General features: G+C 36.9%; 1 protein-coding gene across 7 annotated transcripts in view; it reads left to right on the forward strand.

The window, feature by feature from the left end:
* LOC148850688 (binding protein) overlaps positions 1-19,248 on the forward strand; it is a 104,362-nt gene extending 85,114 nt beyond the window's left edge. For 6 of the 7 annotated variants that reach the window (XM_088947545.1, XM_088947544.1, XM_088947543.1 and 3 more), the window contains 19 exons: positions 85-421; positions 560-748; positions 2,342-2,603; positions 2,769-2,960; positions 3,037-3,255; positions 3,368-3,541; positions 10,514-10,629; positions 13,044-13,508; positions 13,667-13,880; positions 14,224-14,445; positions 14,581-15,045; positions 15,128-15,469; positions 15,562-16,014; positions 16,112-16,158; positions 16,737-16,830; positions 17,066-17,272; positions 18,226-18,351; positions 18,486-18,857; positions 18,976-19,248. In XM_088947545.1, coding sequence (XP_088803671.1) covers positions 85-421; positions 560-748; positions 2,342-2,603; positions 2,769-2,960; positions 3,037-3,255; positions 3,368-3,541; positions 10,514-10,629; positions 13,044-13,508; positions 13,667-13,880; positions 14,224-14,445; positions 14,581-15,045; positions 15,128-15,469; positions 15,562-16,014; positions 16,112-16,158; positions 16,737-16,830; positions 17,066-17,272; positions 18,226-18,351; positions 18,486-18,857; positions 18,976-19,233 — 4,754 coding nt within the window. In that variant the 3' untranslated portion in view covers positions 19,234-19,248. Of the gene's footprint in view, positions 1-84; positions 422-559; positions 749-2,341; positions 2,604-2,768; positions 2,961-3,036; positions 3,256-3,367; positions 3,542-10,513; positions 10,630-13,043; positions 13,509-13,666; positions 13,881-14,223; positions 14,446-14,580; positions 15,046-15,127; positions 15,470-15,561; positions 16,015-16,111; positions 16,159-16,736; positions 16,831-17,065; positions 17,273-18,225; positions 18,352-18,485; positions 18,858-18,975 lie in introns of those variants that run through there. The other variant, XM_088947548.1, reaches the window with a different exon arrangement.
* The last annotated feature ends 480 nt before the right edge of the window (positions 19,249-19,728 follow it).

Here is a 19,728-nt window from a genome sequence, read left to right on the forward strand (position 1 = left end):
TATGTACCTTTCATTATTCTGGAATCTAGATTTATTTGCTTTCAAGATTGTTTTATCTCACCTTTGGTTTCTACTATCAACCAGGGTTGTCGGAGCTATTGGTGAAAGATGTTGTTTCAAGTATATTTCTTAATCCATTTATCTGGGTATATACTACCTACAAAGTCCAACGTGAAGTATATTTGTTCCTCATCCAGCAATTTGATAATGATCCAAGATTACTCACAAGCCTGTGTCGGCTCCCTCGTGTGATTGATATAATATGCCAATTTTACTGGGATAAACCAAAAGGTCGTTCTTCTTTTGGAAGCAAGCCTCTTCTTCATCCTATAAGTAAACGAATAGTTGGACAGAGACCAAATCAAGAAGAAGTTCACAAAATCCGCCTCCTTCTATTAAGTCTTGGTGAAATGAGCCTCAGGTTAAATGTCTCCTAATTCTGGCATATCTCCTACATGCATTCTAAATTGTAGATTAGCTGTATTTACTAATCATTTTGATTAGCTGTGTTCACATAAAAAGTTCTATCAACATGACTTTTCAAAATCTTATTTTGCAGGCAGAACATTGCAGCATCAGATATCAAAGCTCTCATAGCTTTCTTTGAGAGAAGTCAGGATATGGCATGTATTGAGGATGTATTACATATGGTTATTCGTGCTGTTTCTCAAAAGCAGTTACTTGCTTCTTTTTTGGAGCAAGTCAATATTCTTGATGGCTGTCACATTTTTGTTAATCTTCTTCATAGGTATGCCTCTGTATTACAATATGAATCTGAGATGATCTTAAATGAAAGTTATAAGCACAGTGACTATAGATCAATGTCTACAAAGGTGCTTGAGGTATGACTGATATGGTAAAGTAAATTAGGCATACAGTCATACACTAAGGTGTGGATCATGCCATGGTAATGATTTCTTTTATGGGTAAAGGATGTTTCATTAGATCTACAATATTATCTCCTATGGAGACAATACTTATTAAAAGAATGATCCAACCTACTGTTGTTAGGAACTAACACAAGGAGAGGTATCATATATAAAATAATCTCTAAACACCAATGACAGAAAGAAAACAGCAGATCATAGTATCTTGCATTCTCATCTCATCCACTGCCTTTTATATCATTTTGATCCATGCTATGAACTGATCTAATACTAGAACTCAATCCAAGATGACAAAACTAAAATTTGTAGTTTGATCTGGAGCAAGATAAGGAAATATGCCCAAACAGCATGTAGAAGCAAAGTATACACTGATAGTTATTACATCCCTAGGCTAGTCAATGGATGAACCCTCCTTAAATTGGTCAATGTTAAATGAGGAGTCCCTTAGTGAAAATTAAATTAATAGCTCTTGGGTTTTGAAAATGTGTTAAAAAGTATTGTTGAAAGACTGTGGGTCAAGTCAGGTCGGTATCAGGTTGAACCCGGTATCAGGTTGAACCCTATAAGGTCAGGGCAGGCTTGAAAATTACATGTTATTAAGTCAGGTTGGGTTGGGGTTTGGGTGGAAGGCTGGAACCATTGGAGGTTGGGTTTGGGTGAAGGCAAACTCTTACCCAATCCAAGTTATCCAACCTGTTGGCATCCCTAGCTAGTTTGTGGTTAGATTTTCTTGACTGCTTCACATTCCTCCATGTAGCACATTTCCCAATTTCTGTCAACTGATCGTTTATGCAAGAAAACTTGAATATCTACCACTAGGGTGCTTCCATCTATGAAAGAACCAATTAAAGAATCCCACTACATGTAAATCTTGTTATACGTGTATCAATGTGATTAGTGTGTTTAGAGACCTCAACAGTGAGATTTAGAGAAGGATTGGTTGTTTCCCTGTAAAATGTTTTGCACTTCTTCTATATGTGGCTAGATTTTTACTGGAAATAAATATGATTAAATTTTGTATATTCTTTCTGATACTACTTAATGAGGTGTGGGCCTTCCTGGTCTTCCCACCTTGATTTGGTTGTGCACATAGTTGTAAGCTCATTTCCTTCATAAATGCACCTCACTTAGGGAAATAGTGGAGAGAGGAAAATAAATGAATCAAGATTTTGATAGTGGTCAAGATGTGAAGCCATGTTAAGTATTCGCTATATATAGTAATCAGTAAAGATGAATAAGGTTGGGATTTAAGGTAGATCTTAATACCAACGAGGAAACAGGATATCAAAAGTGCAACTTTGAGAACTTAATATATGTTTTCCTTAATAAATGAATTTAGTAAAGAATTCAACATGCTAAGTACATGTGAATAGAAACTGTATATTAATTGCTGAGGATGGTCCCTAGTCCCTACTACTATATCTACTGACATTTATTTCAACTTGTTTATGTAGGGACTTTGAGCCAATAAGATTGCTCAGTTTGCAATTCTTGGGAAGACTTTTGGTTGGACTTCCCTCTGAGAAGAAGGGACCCAGATTTTTCAATCTTGCAGTTGGAAGATCAAGATCTCTTTCAGAAAGCCATAAGAAGATCAGTATTAGGCTGCAACCGATTTTCTCTGCAATATCTGACAGATTGTTTAAGTTTCCACAAACAGATCATTTGTGTGCAACCTTGTTTGATGTGCTTCTTGGTGGTGCTAGCCCTAAACAGGTAATGTGAAATTTTATTTCCATAGACTGGTTTATTCTTGATATGAAAATGCAACTATTTGATTATTTAGGTTTGGATGAGATGGAAGTCATCTTCTAACTTATATTTTAAAATTGAGAACTTCTTTGAACTTCTTCTTACTTCTACCATGAAATTGAGGTCCAGGTATTACAGAAACATAATCAGTCCGAAAAGCACAAGATCAAGGGAAATAATACACACTTCTTCCTTCCTCAGATGTTGATGCTCATTTTCAGATTTTTGTCAAGATGTGAGGAAACAGCTCAAAGAGTGAAAATATTAAGAGATTTACTTGATCTTCTTGATTCAAATCCTTCGAATATTGAAGCCCTTATGGTATTGTATATTGCATGTTATTGATGCATATCTAATTTGATCAGAATGTAATCTAACCATTTATCATTGTGAACAGGAATATGGGTGGCATTCCTGGCTAGCAACATCTTTGAGACTTGATGTGTTTAAAAACTATAAGGCTGAGTTTCAGGTTCATGCTGACAACGAGATAAATGAACAACATCTTGCAAGGGGCTTATTTTCTATTGTTCTTTGCCATTATATGAATTCCATAAAAGGTGGCTGGCAGCAGTTAGAAGAAACCATAAACTTCCTGCTCATGCATTGTGAACAAGTAATGATCCATAATTTCATTCTGATATTATTATTTTATCTTTCCCATCTTTATTCCATCCCTTACAGTATCTATGGTGCAGCCTCTATTCAACTTGTTTTAATGTATGCAGGGGGAAATTTCAAGGGACCTGCTTCATGATATCTTTGATGATGTAATTGGAAAGCTTGTAGAAGCGTCCTTTGAGGATAACATTTTTGTCTTGCAACCATGTCGAGACAACACATTATATCTCTTAAGATTGGTTGATGAGATGCTTATCAACGAACTTGGCTATAATCTTCCGGTATTAATCTATTAGAGGTGTTTATTTTTGTTTATTTTTCACATTATATACTTGTTCATGTCAATTTTTTCCATCTCTGTAACCCAACCATATACTTGTTCATGTCTATCTTAAGAGATTGCAAAACCATTGAAACAAGCCCAAAGAAACAGTACTCATATTAGCTTCAACTGTTCAACCTTCAACCACCCAACAAAAGACCGTTTCCCTCCTAACTGATCACTTTTACTTAATATAGATTTAAGATTGAAGAGTTAGCCTTCTCATGTTCCCTTTAGTAGATGCTTGGTTGCCCTTGCATCAACCACCCTGCTCCTGTACTTTAGAATCAGAACCATACAGTCCCTTCCTATGTTAGGATATTGGAATGCATTATGAACTTATCTACTCTCAACTGTGTTACCGAATCCTCCTCACTCTTTGTTGACCTCTTCATGTTTTATTTCATTTTTCTAATAAAATATATTTGTTATTTCCTACATTCATTACAAAACGAAAATTTTCAACTTGTTTATAAGGCTTTTGATAGAATACTTTGTAATGGAATAATTAATTCTGTTCTTTTTTCAATGGAAAAAAAAATATTGATTGTTTTCTTGATCAGAAGGAGAAAAATAGAAAGGAAAAGGAAGAAAGAGAAGGGAGAGAGGGTAAGAGAGAAGAGAAGAGAGGAAGAGAGAAAAGTTGATTAGAGAGACAACAAGTGGGCTGGTGGTGCCAGCCATTGTATTTATATTAGAACGACATAAAAAATTAAAGGGATACAAGTGCCCTTGCAGCACTAGTAAACAACTAACAACTTTAACACTCACCCTCAAGTTAGGACGTAGATGCCAATCATGCCCAACTTGACACATAAGCCATTGTGTTGTAAGTTATGTAGGCGTTTTGTGAAGATATTTGCAACCTGTTCTTCACAACTTACATAGGGAGTACACACTTCCCCACCAGTTAATATAGTGTTTGCCAACCTTGATGTGTTTTGCCCTATCATGCAAGACAGATTTGGCTGCAAAAGTGATAGCAGCCTTATTGTCATAAAGAGACATGGGACATACTACATGTGAACTACTGTTGCTGAAAAATCTCTTGTAGGAGATGGGGTTCTCAGCTGACAAGCCTATGGAGTTGTGTTGTGATAACCAAGCTGCAGTCCACATCTCTTCCAATCTAGTCTTCCATGAGAGAACAAAGCATATTGAAGTTGATTGTCACTTTGTAAGAGAAAAGGTGATCAGTGGGGTGATAAGTACAACACATTTAAGCTCAAGAAATTAGTGGGCAGATCTGTCTACAAAAGGGTTGAGTTGTGGGAGAGTGGATTACATATGTAACAAGCTGGGAGTATATGATATATACTCACCAGCTTGAGGGGAAGTGTTAGAAATGACAAAATAAGGGGTAGTTTGGTCATTTTGTCATATAATTAGAAGTGAGTTGTCTATTTTATGTGTGTTTAAGTTGTGCCTCATACTTAATAGGGTCATAGATTGTCTTTCGTATCATAATGCACAAGTTATAAATACAAGGTGGGTCGGTTGAGAGCGAGATTTTTCTCTCCGGCCGGACTCTTAACCCTTTCTTTCTTCTTTCTTCTCTCCTCTCTTGTTTCTAAACTAGGACTGAACTAGTGTCAATCTATCCATAAACATGGAAAGAAGGTGAGGTCTTCTCATAGGAAGTAAAATGGAAAATGGGTTGTTTAGTAGTACAGGACCTGACCCCCTTTCTTTGTGTAATAGGGATGTCCAGGTCATCAACAATAGAGGTATATGTGGCAATGGGGTTAGACACAACAATGGGAACAAAGGTAGCTATATAGGATCCAGTGTTTTAAAAGGCGTGGGAGGCGTATGCCTAGAGGTGTGCTTCTAGGCGTTGCGTTCCCAAAACGCCCTAAGGCATATGCCAGAGGTGTTGACACCTCTAAGGCGTACGCCTATTGCACTTTTTTTCATGAGGCGTGCTAGAGGCGTACGCCTCATGCACATCTGATATAAAAAGGCAGAAAATAAAAGAAAAAAGAAAAAAAAAAAGGAAAGGAAAGGAAAGGAAAGGAAAAGAAAGGGAAGGGAAAGGAATAGAAAGGGAAGAAAAAAAGAGAAAAGGAAAGGGAAGGGAAGAAAAGATAAGGGGAAAGAAAGTGGTTTGCCCCCTTCGCTTCAACAAGACCTCCCCCCCTTTTCAACTAATGTTATGCATCTTTGTTCTTCTTAATATAAAAGATTTGTATTAAAAATAAAGAAAAAATAAGATCCCCCTCCCTCTTCATCCTCCTCCTAACCCCCCTCCTTTTAAGGAGGCTTACGCCTCTTGTGTTCTGAACTATGCCTCACGCCTCTAGGTAGTGGAACGCCTTGCGTCACACCTCCGCGTTTTAAACATTGATAGGATCTGCCCTTCAAGAATTTGATGATGTTGGTGGTACTAACTTCAAGTTGATCCAGGGCTCTTGAACTTGGTTGGCCCTTACAACAGCAAATGGAAACATGGAATGGAGGAGGATCAAGAAGAGGAGGGTGTTAGATCTACAACTTGAACCAGTTTCTCCTCAACCCTATTTTTCCTCTAAAGAGAAATAGGGAAGAAAGGCTCACTCTCAAAGAAAGACACATAGATAGAAACATAGTACTTCCTACATATAGGTTCAAAACATAATGAGGTCAAATGTAGCTTTATTGACAGTTTGGGTCCAGGGGTATTTTCGTCATTTTATAGTTCAGATTCTGGTCAAGGGCAGATGAGAGCACATCTGTTCGGTTTTGGTCTCTTGGATCTTTTTGTAACAAATGTATCTTTCGGGGGTTCATTTGAAGTTAGTTTTGTTCTTAAGGAGTTGCTTATGAGAGGGAAGCATTCTAGGGTTTTATGTGTAAATATTTTAATTGGCTTATTCAGCAAACCATTGGGATTTATAAAAGAGAAGGGGGTTGTCTCTATAGGGGTTTTTTGGTTCTTTCTCCCTTGTTTAAGTTGTAGCTCAGCCCTAGCTAGGGTTTTCAAGTATTGGGAGATAGGGTTTTGAGGAGTCAACCCATTTTGGCACGTTCTAATCCCTCTATCGCTGTGTGTCCGCATGGGAGGCCAGCTTTATGCCATTATTACTATAGCGGAACTGTTCCAGGAGGGGTTCTACTTCATGTTCAGGTCTGAAATCCCTAAAAATACAACTTGTTTTGTTGTTTTCAGCTTGGTATTTCTTGTGCTTATTGTTGTACACTTGAAGTGTTGCATGTAATTTGTTTTTCTACCCACACCAAAACACCGATAACCCTTTTGACAAGAAGGGTACTTTAGGAAAACATAGGGAATAGTACGAGGGTCAAGTTTACCCCAAGGAGACAAGTCATGAACAAAAAAACTACAACTAAACACACGTACAATGAGAGGGCATGTAGTTGATGTGATATGCAGCACAAAATACAACATCCATCCAAAAGCATTTGGGAACATTCATATGTAGTAATAATTCATGAGCAATTTCAAGAGATTGACGGTGAAAAACTTTGTGTGGTGAAGGGAGCCACACGAAATGAAAAACTCTATGAGATCACTATGAAATATCCTTTGACATTGTCAAACTGGGAATTTTGGACTTTCATTTGAAATTAGGTGAATATCATGCGTTGAGAATCCTTTACAAATTTGGGTACTTCGTCTCAAGATTGCATTGGGTACACCCATGTAAATCTAGAGTAATCATCAATAAGTGTGATAAAATACTTGTATCATGTCTTGGTAGGCAAAGTAACAAGTTCCCAAACATTACAATAAACAATGTGGAAAAGAAAACCAGATTTACTATTTCTTAAAGGAAAATGATTTCTACAATGTTTGCTCAACTGACAAGTTTGACATATGAATTCTAACATGGACATTCACTTAAACAACTTTGGAAACAAAATTTTCAACAATTCAAAAGATAAATGACCAAGACAATTGTGCCACAAATAGACTCGAGTCTTACTAGACTGACTATTGGACTCTGTGATTGAAAGACCAGCCTTATTCTCCAGTACATAGAGGCCATCTACCATGCTACCCCTGCAGCACACAAGAAGGGAAAAAGGTTACTGAGCAATTTAATGAATTGGTAATAATACTAACAAAAAAACAAGATCACAGGTAACTTGGGAACTTGCAAAGCATTAGAAAGAGTAAGGCCAAAGGGTAGAGAGACAGTGCCTTGACCAGCTATGGTGAAGAATGAATCATCAACTAGTCTCACCTTGTCCCTCCTAGAAAGCAGGTTTTAGGACTAAAACAAATTGGACTTATCTGTCATGTGGTTTGAGGCTCCAAAATCAATTATCCAAGGGAAATCTAAGGTATGGGAAGTCACATGGAAAGCTGTGGTAATTAAAAGACATTGTTGGCCTGACTTCTTACTCAACTTCTGAGACGACTTTGGCTTCCCATGAAGATCCTAGCATGTATCACTAGTGTGCCTAGATCTCTAGCAATGAGTGCACAAAAGTTTGCCCTTGTTATCTACTCTCTTCCGGAAATCACCCTTCTTAAAAGAACTCCCACTAGTTGTGTTTACTCCCCCTTTTGTTGCCGAAGCAATTGACTCCCCCTCAAAACTGTTCATCACATTTCTCCTACTTTCTTCAAATTGCACCATGGCATATATGTCTTGGACTGAAGGGATATCTTTACTACCTAGGATTTGCACCCTAAAAGATTCATATGTAGGATTCAGCCCCAAAAGAAAAGCAAACACCAATGGCTGGGAAACCAGAGATTTTGATGCAGTACAGGAGAAGGCCAATAAGTTCTATGCAAGTTGGGACCACTCCAAGACATATAAGAAGCTTCGGTGACATCACTAATCTAACTAAGTAATAAATTACCGAGTTAGCGCCAGCATGAAACTTCTATCTTAGTTCGAATTTACCAAGCTAGCACCAGCGCAGAACTTCTATCTTAGTTTGAACTTACCAAGTTAGCACCAGCATGGAATTTCTATCTTAGTTTGAATTTACCAAGCTAGTGTCAGCGCAGGACTTCTATTCTAGTTCAAAATTACCAAGTTAGCATTAGATCACGATTTCCGAATTTTTGTTCAATTAGGTTTTTCTTTTTGAAGAGTTTTAGTAGGATTCTATTGTGGAGTTTTTCATAGATTAGGAAACTTTCTTGTAGGAGCCATAAGGGTGTAAGCCTATATAAAGAGTAACTAGGGGAAGGCTAAGGGAGTTTTTTTATGTTGATTTTCTCTTAATTATTCGGTGAAGAATTCTTCTTCCTAATAATTCGACTTCTACTCTTTTCTTTTAAGCTTTTCTCAGCGTGCTTTGTTTCCTTACTACACCAGATTTATAGGCCTTGGCATCTTCATCACATTTCCAATTCATATTCCAATAGTGATATAACTCCTTCCAAAATGAAGTCAAATCTGAATTACTGAAAGACTTCTTTCCCCCTGTTTAGAAGTCGAAGATGCAGCTTGCAACTGGTAATTTTGCATAGTGCCTCTGATCTGAGTAGGTGGACTTTACTTGTTCCCAGATCTCCACATAAAATTTTTCCTCACTTGTGGTAGCATAGATACAAGCAGCCACAACATCACCATATTGTTTTCTTGGTTCCATTTATCCTAGACATCCTAGTCAGCATTTCCAAATTTTCGGTTCTTTAACTTTTCCATATATGTATCCTATTTTTCTCCTTGCAGTGATATAGAGTTTGATTCCCTTCGACCACTCTAGGTAATAGGGCCATCTAGGGGAATAACAGCCATGGAAAATTCATATCCACAACCCCACATTTCCTCTGCAACAAGTTGCAAGTATTAATAGCACAATGACAAACCTCCCAGCAAAAGGCACTCACTTTGTGAAGAAGTAACTGAAGAAGACAAGGATTTAAAGAAAGAGGCACAGCTGAACACCCCTGAAGGATTACTAGACCATATACAACTATCCCCCTCACTGTCATCAAAGAAAACCCATTCAAGAATTTGTAGGAGATATGAAACAAAGTCCAGTTCTGTATCACTTACATTCCTACAGAAGCCCAAATTCCAACGAAGGAAAAGTATCCTTAAGGAGCCTCACCCACCCATAGATCTTTTCAGAATTTAATTTTATCACCAGAGTTGAGACCAAACCTGATGTGAATAAGAAAATGCTTAAGAACCTTATGAATAGGTTTCCAAGGAGATACATTGGAGTTGAACCCATGTTCTTACACTTTGTCAACCCAAGATTTACCATTACATTTAAGCAATGAGTTATATTAATTAAGAATGCTTTTTTATACATATTAATCAATTATCTTGGTTCAGTAACCATTATATATACACTCAAAATAACCCAAAATAGGCTGCACATTTAATATGAATATATAAAAATCAGTTAATTGGCCCCACTAAGATGGTTATAACTATACTACCTACCTTGTTCTGTGCCTAGGTGATGGGCCTCCAAAATGCCTAGGTGGTTGCATAGTTGACACTTATGCGATGCTTTAACCAAACTAGAATAATGTGCTCTGATGCCATAATATTAGGGAGAAAAGAAGAGACAAAACATAGGGAGAATGAAAACAAGCAAAATAAGTTTCTGTAGTAGGACAACCTGCAATATGTTTGTCTTAATAAAATAATGGAAAAGATAAGTTATTCACTTTTTATTCCTCCAAAAAGGTAAGCTATTTACTTGATTGCATGCATGTGGAACATTATGCCCTTTACAGCCTTTTCATTTAGCTTCCTTTCTGAGTTGTTCTTTTCATATATTTTTCACTTTTTGCTTTTCAAGATTTATGTAACCTACATCTTAGGGGTTATAGATCCTTTTTCTAGTTCGGATTATTGGCTTCTTGAAATTGGCATACAATGCAATACCGCCCACCACATGATATCATGCAAAGTATGGATTTTCTAGTTCGGATTATTGGTTTCTTTTTACATACTTCAACAATCAGTGGATTCAAAGGTAAAGTAACATAATTCTTTCCCTGCAGTATCCTGGAAGTAGCTCAGGTATTTTATCTGATTGCCAAGAACTAGAGAGTAACAAAGATCTGAGCTCTTCTATTTTTGAGACCATGCATGGAGAAGTTGATGACCAAGTTCCCAGGTAATGCTTATTGTGCTTTCATTGGTTATATAAAAATGTTATGCCCACCAATTTTAGTACTCTTAGTAATGTATGTTTTCTTACCTCCAAATTTGTGTTAGATATTTTGTTTGCATAAGTCTTAAGTATTACATAAAATGATTTTGTTTCCATAAAAGGGCCATAAGAAAATGTCAGTCCCAGCTATTCAGGGTCTTGGAAGGGGTGGATTGGATGTGGGCCTAACCTTCACTATATTCTTTCACGGATTGGCCACTCTCAAACTTGAACCCACTTTCTCATGCTTGTCAGCCTGAGATTTTACCATTGAACCAAGCAGTGACCCTAAATACTATGATCTGACCTTTTCTAAAATTTGAAGCTTTGTAGAAATGGTTTCCTTTATAATAGGATTATTGTAAAGAAGGCAAAGCTTCCAAATAAACTTCAAGAAACCCAAATGGGAAACTGGAGGGGTAGGACCAATTAGAGTCATCAACAAGATAAATTCAGATCATGATTTAAAGAGAGCCCTAGGATATGAGATTAGGAAAGTAGGAATTTGCCAGAAGTTTGGAATTGATAGCTTAAACCTAGAATTGATGATTAATTCATGAACAAATACTTCTTATTAGGTTATCAATCAAAAAAGTTTATCAGGAATGAAGAAATACAATCTGGAATGCAATGGAAAAATCTGAACATTGACTGAAAATAAAGAGCATCAAATGGTCCTAATGTAAATGAGTTGAATTTGAATCTGTTTTATATATCTATCAGATATCAGATAGAATTCGGATCTCTCATATTCTTATTGGAACGGATTCGGATATACCCCTATCCGACTTCAATTCGATCCATTTGCAGCCCTAGGATCAACTTGGTTCAACAACCTAAATTCTTTTATGGAAATCTGTCAAGGAAAAAAAAAATTGCTAAGGATATTAAAGCAAGACGAATTACCTTATCTGGTTCATTAGCCTTAAGCCTCTTCTGAACCCAAAATTCCAAGAGAGATTAGCCATAAAATTAGAAACACAAGACAAAATGAGAGTCTTTGAGATCCAATAAAGCAAATTATTCAGGGAAAAAGTAAAAATGAACATTGTCCACCAGAGATTTGTCCAAAGTTTGACACAATTCCCTGCGAGAGCTGCTTTGGTGTGGATTGTTTGGGAGGAAAGGAATGCCAGAATTTTCATTGATAAGGAGAGGGATGAGATTGGTTTGTGGAAAAGTATTTTAAATAGGCCCATATGTTGGGAAAAGTCGTTGGACCTGTTTTTACCTTTCTCCTTTGATGACATATGGAGGAATTGGGAGCAAATTGCCAAAAGTTCTGCTGTTAGAATTAAGCCTTTGGTGGAATGGAAGCCTCCTGAAGGTTTTATTAAATTAAATTTTGATGGCAGCAGCCTTGGTAATTCAGGGCTGTCCAGAATTGGGGGAGTTTTCAGAAATGCTGAGGGGCAGATCATGGCTTTATATTCTGGTCCTATTGGTATGGGAGATTCAGTAATTGCAGATGTCCAAGTTGTTCTTAAAGGAGCAGAGATTGCGAAGGAGCTTGCAGTGGAACACTTATTCATTGAAGGCGACTCTAAACTGGTTCTTGGGTGGTTAAAAGAGCCGAAGATTGCAACCTGGTCCTATAGAGGGGCTTTGAGAAGGTTCAAATGGTTAACATCAAATATATCAGTCACACTTCAATGAGAAAGAAGATTGGCAAATGGGTTAGAAAATTTTTTACCCAAACAAGGGGTACATAGGAATCAGCTTTTTTGGGCTCATTTGTAAGCTTTATGATATGGTTTAGAGGCTGCACCTCGCACCTCTTTGTGGAGATTTTGTTGTATGTATCTTTGTTTTTTATTAATAAAATTACTATTATCTATCAAAAAAATTGACACAATTCCCATAACTAAACTTGTGCCTTACAAACTACAAGAAGGATTCCAAGAGGAAATCAATATATTTCCAAGAGTATCTCAAGTGTTGCATTTCTTGTCAGTTAAACATTCCATCCATTCACATGAAATTCATGAACACTTTGGACGACAGAGTGCCAATGGTTCTCAATCTCCACAGAAAACCTTGATAACCATTTCCCCAATAGAAACAAGTTCCTTGAGCATCATAATCTACCAATCCCCAAGCCACCATTTGCTTTGGTGAGACTGTGCTATTTTATAAGAGGTTCATTTTGGGCTCACCTGCCTGTTGGGATAAGGCATGGATGATGATACCTCCCACGAGAATATACAACAAATAAATTTTATAAATATAATATGCATTACTCTATGCTTTGTGATATCATATCTGCACATTTCCATTCATGAATATTTTTTTGTGTTTACTAATGTCTTTTTCTTTTCAATCTTATTTGTAGAATTCTTGATCCATCCTTTTTAATCTCAAATTATTCTCTTTCACAGACATCCACAAGTTTGTAAGCCACCTATCTCAGATGAAGATGACATAATAGATGATGTCTGGTGGAGATTGTTTGACAAGCTGTGGCTTATTATCAGTGCGATGAATGGAAAAGGACTAAGCAAAATGCTAGTTAAATCTTCACCAGCAATGGGGCCATCTTTTGGCCAACGGGCACGTGTCCTAGTTGAATCGTTGAATATTCCAGCTGCTGAAATGGCTGCAGTTGTTGTATCAGGTGGAATTAGCAATGCATTGAGTGGAAAACCAAATAAAAGTGTTGATAAAGCTATGGTACTGAGAGGGGAAAAATGTCCAAAAATTATTTTTCGACTTGTCATCCTATATCTCTGCAGAGCTGATCTAGAAAGAGCATCTAGATGTATTCAGCAGTTCATTTCACTGCTTCCTTGTCTGCTTGCTGCTGATGATGAGCAAGGCAAGGGCAGATTACAGCTATTCATATGGTACGGGTTCTCCATGCATGTTTCCATGTAAAATTGAAACTGGTTATTCTCTTTTTGAAATGAATCATCTAAAATTCCTCCTAACATAGAACTGAAGATACATAAGTGCACTTCTATACACTAGTAGGGATATGACTTCCAGTTGCAACTGTGCCTAGGTCCTTGCTCACAGTTAGATCGCAATATGGAATGCTTGATGATGGGGCACGTTTTCATGTCATATCGCACCTGATACGTGAAACAGTGAACTGTGGGAAGTCCATGCTGGCTACTGGTATTGTGGGAAGAGATGATTCATCTGATTCTGGCAGCAATGTGAAGGAAGCAAATACCTTTCATGGTCTAATTCAAAAGGATAGAGTCCTTACTGCGGTTTGTCATTACTTGTTCCTTTTTTACTTTCATGTGTTTGACTTTATTATTTAAGTGTATGCTCAGATATCCTTCAATCTCAGTCGTAATTGAAATTGGAAATGACATTGAAATGTCAAAACAATCCTTTGTATTGGTAACTCTTTCCTCTTAGTTGGGCCTTCATAAGGTAGTTGGAACTGAGGGACAGAAAAATCCTATTTACATACTGGTTCATGAAATATCAGCAGGGTCATTTAGCTGTTTTAATGTTTTATTTCAAAGATATTGTTGATTAATCTATCTGGAATCTATTTTTTTCTTAAACCACAGTATTGTAATTTTCTTCATTTTTATTTCTCAGGTAGCTGATGAGGTAAAATATGTGAAGACTTCAAAATCTGATAGAGCAAAGCAGTTGCATGAGATCTGTTTGAGGTTGGATGAGAATTCATCTACGGAATCTTACCAGAATAGGGTTTTTGAAGATGAGATACAAAGTAGCTTGAGCATGATTCTTTCTTCAGACAAGAGCAGAAGAGCTGCATTTCAGCTTTCCCATGATGAAGAACAGCAGATCGTCGCTGTAAGAATTTAATTTGATGTTATGTGTTATCTACTTATCATTGAAGCATCTATGGTTATGACTTTTTTTTCTTATCTGGCTATTGATTAAAGTTATTACCAGCATGTGTACTGATAGTTAGTTGTTCTTGAGCAGGAGAAGTGGATTCACATGTTTCGTGCTTTGATTGATGAGAGAGGTCCATGGTCTGCTAATCCTTTTCCAAATAGTACTATTACTCATTGGAAACTTGAGAAATCAGAAGATGCATGGAGGCGTAGACCCAAGTTAAGACGGAATTATTGTTTTAATGAAAAGCTATGTCATCCTCCATCTACTGCTTCCATTGGTCCCAGTCGTCTGGCCTGTGAAAGCAAAACTAATTTGGTGAGTCATATTCCTGAACAACTGAAGCGCCTTCTATTGAAAGGAGTACGTAGGATTACAGATGAGGGAAGCCCAGAGCCTTGTGAAAGTGACACTGAACTAAGTGCAGAAAAAGCCTCTTCCCCTGATGATTCTTTGGTAAATGAAACTGAGCTTTCTAAGGAAAGCAATGACCAGGATGTTCAAGATAGAAAGGATGCTTCCTCCAATACAATGGAGACAGAAACTAGTGAGGTATGCACTGGTACATAAATGTGTTCTACCTTTTCCTTGTAGATGCAGTGCAGCATCTAATGTCTGGCTTCGTTTTGTTCAGGTTCTCATGTCTCTTCCTTGCATGCTTGTCACACCTAAGAGAAAATTAGCTGGGCATTTAGCAGTCATGAAAACTGTCCTCCGTTTCTGTGGTGAGTTTCTGGTTGAAGGTACCGGAGGATCATCTGTTTTCAATAGCTTTTGTGCTTCAAGCAGTTCTGTTCCTAACAAATCTGGCCAATTGGGAGGAGTCCATAAGCAGAACTTAACCAAATTTCCCTTGGATGTTGACGCGTATTCTGAGAAAGAGAGTGGCCTTGATAACACTGATGTGATTGATGAAACTTCTCTTCAAAGAAAACTGAAGAAAATTAAACGCCACCGGAGATGGCGTGTCTCCAAGGTGGTAAACATAGATTGTAGATATACACTTGTAACTACTTACGTATTTGATGCCTTTAGTCTGACATTGCTGTGTTTTGCTCTTTGTGGTAGATAAAAGCTGTTCACTGGACTCGCTATTTGCTAAGATACACTGCCATAGAGATTTTCTTCAACAATTCAGTTGCACCCATATTTTTGAATTTTGCATCACAGAAAGATGCCAAAGATGTTGGAACTTTGATAGTTTCCTGCAGAAATGAACTATTATTTCCAAAAGGAAGTAACCGTGACAAGAATGCAATTATTTCCTTTGTTGATAGGCGTGTGGCACTGGAGATGGCAGAGACTGCAAGAGAGAGTTGGAGGAGAAGGGATATTACCAACTTTGAATATCTAATGATACTTAATACACTTGCAGGCAGATCATACAATGATTTGACTCAATATCCTGTCTTTCCTTGGGTTTTGGCTGATTATTCTTCTGAGAAACTCGACTTTAACAAGTCTTCAACTTTTCGTGACCTCTCAAAACCTGTTGGAGCTTTGGATATGAAACGGTTTGAGGTGACTATTATCTCCTGTTTAACTAGAGCTTTCCCTATCAGTTACTATTTTCCTTATTTTACAATTGTCCTATCCTTATAATTCAATTCACATGCAGGTTTTTGAGGATAGATACCGTAATTTCTGTGATCCTGATATTCCTAGGTATGCATGTGTACCTTATTTTAGAACATAGCATTTTTTGCACTATTAACTATAACCAAGACTGTTTCCTGTTTCCACTTGATAACCACTTTGAAAAGTGGCAATATTTCAAAATTACTTGCAAATGTTATTCAGTATCTTGAAAAGAATTGGGAAATTGCAGACATATTAGCGAAGGATTAAGTATTAATTTATATAAAACTTACAGGGAATGTTAAAAAAGCATGATAAAACAAAGGGTCTCAAATAACTATCAGAGAACATCTATGTATAACAGTAAAATATAGATAGGTGCTATTGAAAATGCATCTCATCCAAATATTGTTTCCATACATCCAAGAGCCATATAATATGGGTATAAAAGATGATAATCCACATAGTTGCTGTTGAGAGAGCCTGTTTTATGTTAAGTCTTGGGAGGGGAGGCAGGGTAGTCTAGTAATTACCAAAAGAAAATAAGGACACTACTCGGTAGGTCCTAACTACCAAGGGTGTTGCTTTCCATAGTCTTGAGAGTGGCCATCCTTTTATGAATTAATGTTGTCTCATTAGCAGTGCCCTTGTGCTTTTTGTTGCAGTTTCTATTACGGTTCTCATTATTCAAGCATGGGAATCGTTCTTTTCTACCTACTTAGGTTGGAGCCTTTCACAGCTCTACACCGGATGTTGCAGGTATCATAGATTTAAACAAAAACAATTACATTTTCATCGATCAATTTTTGTCATCTAATTAAGAAATGATCCAATTTTAGTTGCATGGTCTTCCTTAAATCATTTTACTTTATTCACAATTTCTTTAACTGTAACATCTTCAAAAAATAAAGGTCTCTAAGGTTTCAAATGGACCTGAAAGTATGAGGTTTGGTATGCTTTCTATGCTGCTAACATCGACACTTTTTTTCTCCAGGGTGGTAAATTTGACCATGCAGATCGCCTTTTTCAAAGTATTGAGGGCACATATCGCAATTGTCTTTCTAATACAAGTGATGTGAAGGAGTTAATACCTGAATTCTTTTACATGCCAGAGTTTCTTGTTAACTCAAATTCGTATTATTTGGGTGTGAAACAGGGCGGTGAACCCTTAGGAGATGTTATTCTACCTCCTTGGGCCAAGGTATATTAAGTCCCATCTAGCTTCTGATAGCTAGTGGAAGACTTTCACTTTATATGCTACTATTTTAGTTAATCAAGGGAGCCTTAGGAGAACAGTTTAGTCTATTTTTTATTTAAAATAAAGAATAGTGCAGAAAAATGTCTTTCAGCATCCTGAATCATTTCTTTTGCCTGTTCTCTATGTATACCTAGAAAGTTTGACATCTATTACATGTCTGAGGGTATGAAAATGGACCTAGTATGTATCTATTGCACATCTCCTGTTCTTTGTTTCTCCTCTTCCTCATCTTCATTTTGACTACAAATTCCTAATCTTGCTTCTTGCTGATATTCTTTTGATCATCATATTTTGCTGAGTGCATTCATCTAAATGGTTTTCAAATTTAAGTTTCATTTTTTTGGGTGAAAAATTTTAGGTTCCCCAGAAACCTTTTTTGGCCTTTGGATTCTTCATTTTTTAGGCAATGAAAGATAATTTATTAATTGTAATATGAGGTAATACAAGCCTTAGGACGTATGTCAAAAAGAAAGGGCAGCCCAAGGTGCCACAAGCCCAATGAAAGATAATTGTATTAATCAGGTTAGTATACCATATTTTTATCTTTTAGTAAAATCCATTCATTTATCGAAAAGGGGAAATTTTGTTTTAGGTTTTCTTTCTTTTTCAAGCTTTCCTTTATTACTATAATTTTTCTTTTTCTTATTTTGTTTATGGTAGATTGAGTAATTTATTGCTATGCATTCTCTTTAAGTTCAATTTATCTTGCTTCACTTGCTTTTTCAATTTATTGGGGGTGTTGAGTAGTGGTTTTATTACTATTTTTGTTTTAGGTCTCGCTAGGAAATTGCATGAGACGAAAACTAGAGGCTGTTTTTAATCAAATAATTCCTTTTGTGAGTCCAATAAAAAGTTTATCAGGACCTTAAATTTCTGAGTTGCAATCAATTACACAGGGCTCCCCCGAGGAATTTATAAACAAAAACCGAGAAGCTCTTGAAAGTGAATACGTAAGTTCCAATCTCCATAACTGGATTGATCTGGTTTTTGGTTACAAGCAACGTGGAAAACCTGCAGTAGAGGTATGTGCTTGCATATATGTTTAGTTAGTTGCTCTCAGCTCAGCTCAACTCAACTAAACCTTAATCCCAACTATGTGGGTTCAGTCCTAATCCCAGGTTCATTAATCTCCTAAAAAATTATGTTGGATCTCCAGGCAGCAAATATATTTTATTACTTGACTTACGAGGGTGCTGTTGATCTTGAAACAATGGAAGATGAACTGCAAAGATCTGCCATTGAAGACCAAATTGCAAATTTTGGGCAGACACCGATCCAGATTTTTCGTAAAAAACACCCAAGAAGAGGCCCACCAATTCCTATTGCTCATCCTTTATATTTTGCTCCTGGTTCAATAAGTTTGACTTCAATCATTTCTAATACAACAAGTCCACCATCTGCTGTATTATTTGTCGGTATGTTGGAATCAAACATTGTCCTTGTGAACCAGGGACTCACCATGTCAGTCAAAATGTGGTTGACCACCCAACTGCAATCTGGTGGGAACTTTACCTTCTCTAGCTCACAGGTGAGAATGGTGATTCTAATACAGTTTTTGCATTGTACTATTTAATGGTCTAGTCACCATTTCCCAGTAAAATTTATGGAGTAAACCTTTTTCTTATCTCTTGTCAACATTTTTGCAGGATCCTTTTTTTGGAATTGGTTCTGATGTTCTATCTCCTCGTAAAATTGGTAGTCCTTCAGCAGAAAATATTGAGCTTGGAGCACAATGCTTTGCTACAATGCAAACACCATCAGAAAATTTTTTGATTTCATGTGGTAATTGGGAAAATAGTTTCCAGGTAATCTCTCTTAATGATGGAAGAATGGTGCAGAGCATCCGGCAGCACAAAGATGTGGTCAGCTGTGTTGCAGGTATCAATTTGTATCTTGTGGAGTAATAGTGCATTCAAACAATTCTATGATAATTCCTTTATTGAACAGACTTGTAGGGAATGCTGGAATAGTGGTAAAATTTGAAAACATGGTCAAAATTGATCTAGACTTCATTACCAACTACAGGACCCTATATCAAAAGAAGTCTTAAACTATATGCTCTAGAGTTCAAATCAATTCTCCCCATCCAAGAGGATATATCTCCAGAGACTGAGGAATAGTTCTCTAAGTAGGATAAGCTTACAATATATTTTTTTGCCTTTTTGAACCGAGGTGCCTCTAAGAGGATCATAGGTTTTTTCATTGCATATCATGCGACACTTCTCTTGCATCTGGAATTACATTTTTCTAGCACATAACCACAGAAATGACAATGAAAGCGTCTAGACGTGGTCAATGAAGAAAACAGTGGCCAGAGAAAAGGTGCATACACATGTCAAACTGGAGGAAAAGCAATTCAAGGATGTAAGGACCCAGATGCAACAAACTCAACATGAAAT

The sequence above is a fragment of the Nelumbo lutea genome, chromosome 5, assembly GCF_056320005.1.
Source record: "Nelumbo lutea isolate HS-2025 chromosome 5, American lotus-T2T, whole genome shotgun sequence".
Taxonomy (NCBI): domain Eukaryota; kingdom Viridiplantae; phylum Streptophyta; class Magnoliopsida; order Proteales; family Nelumbonaceae; genus Nelumbo; species Nelumbo lutea.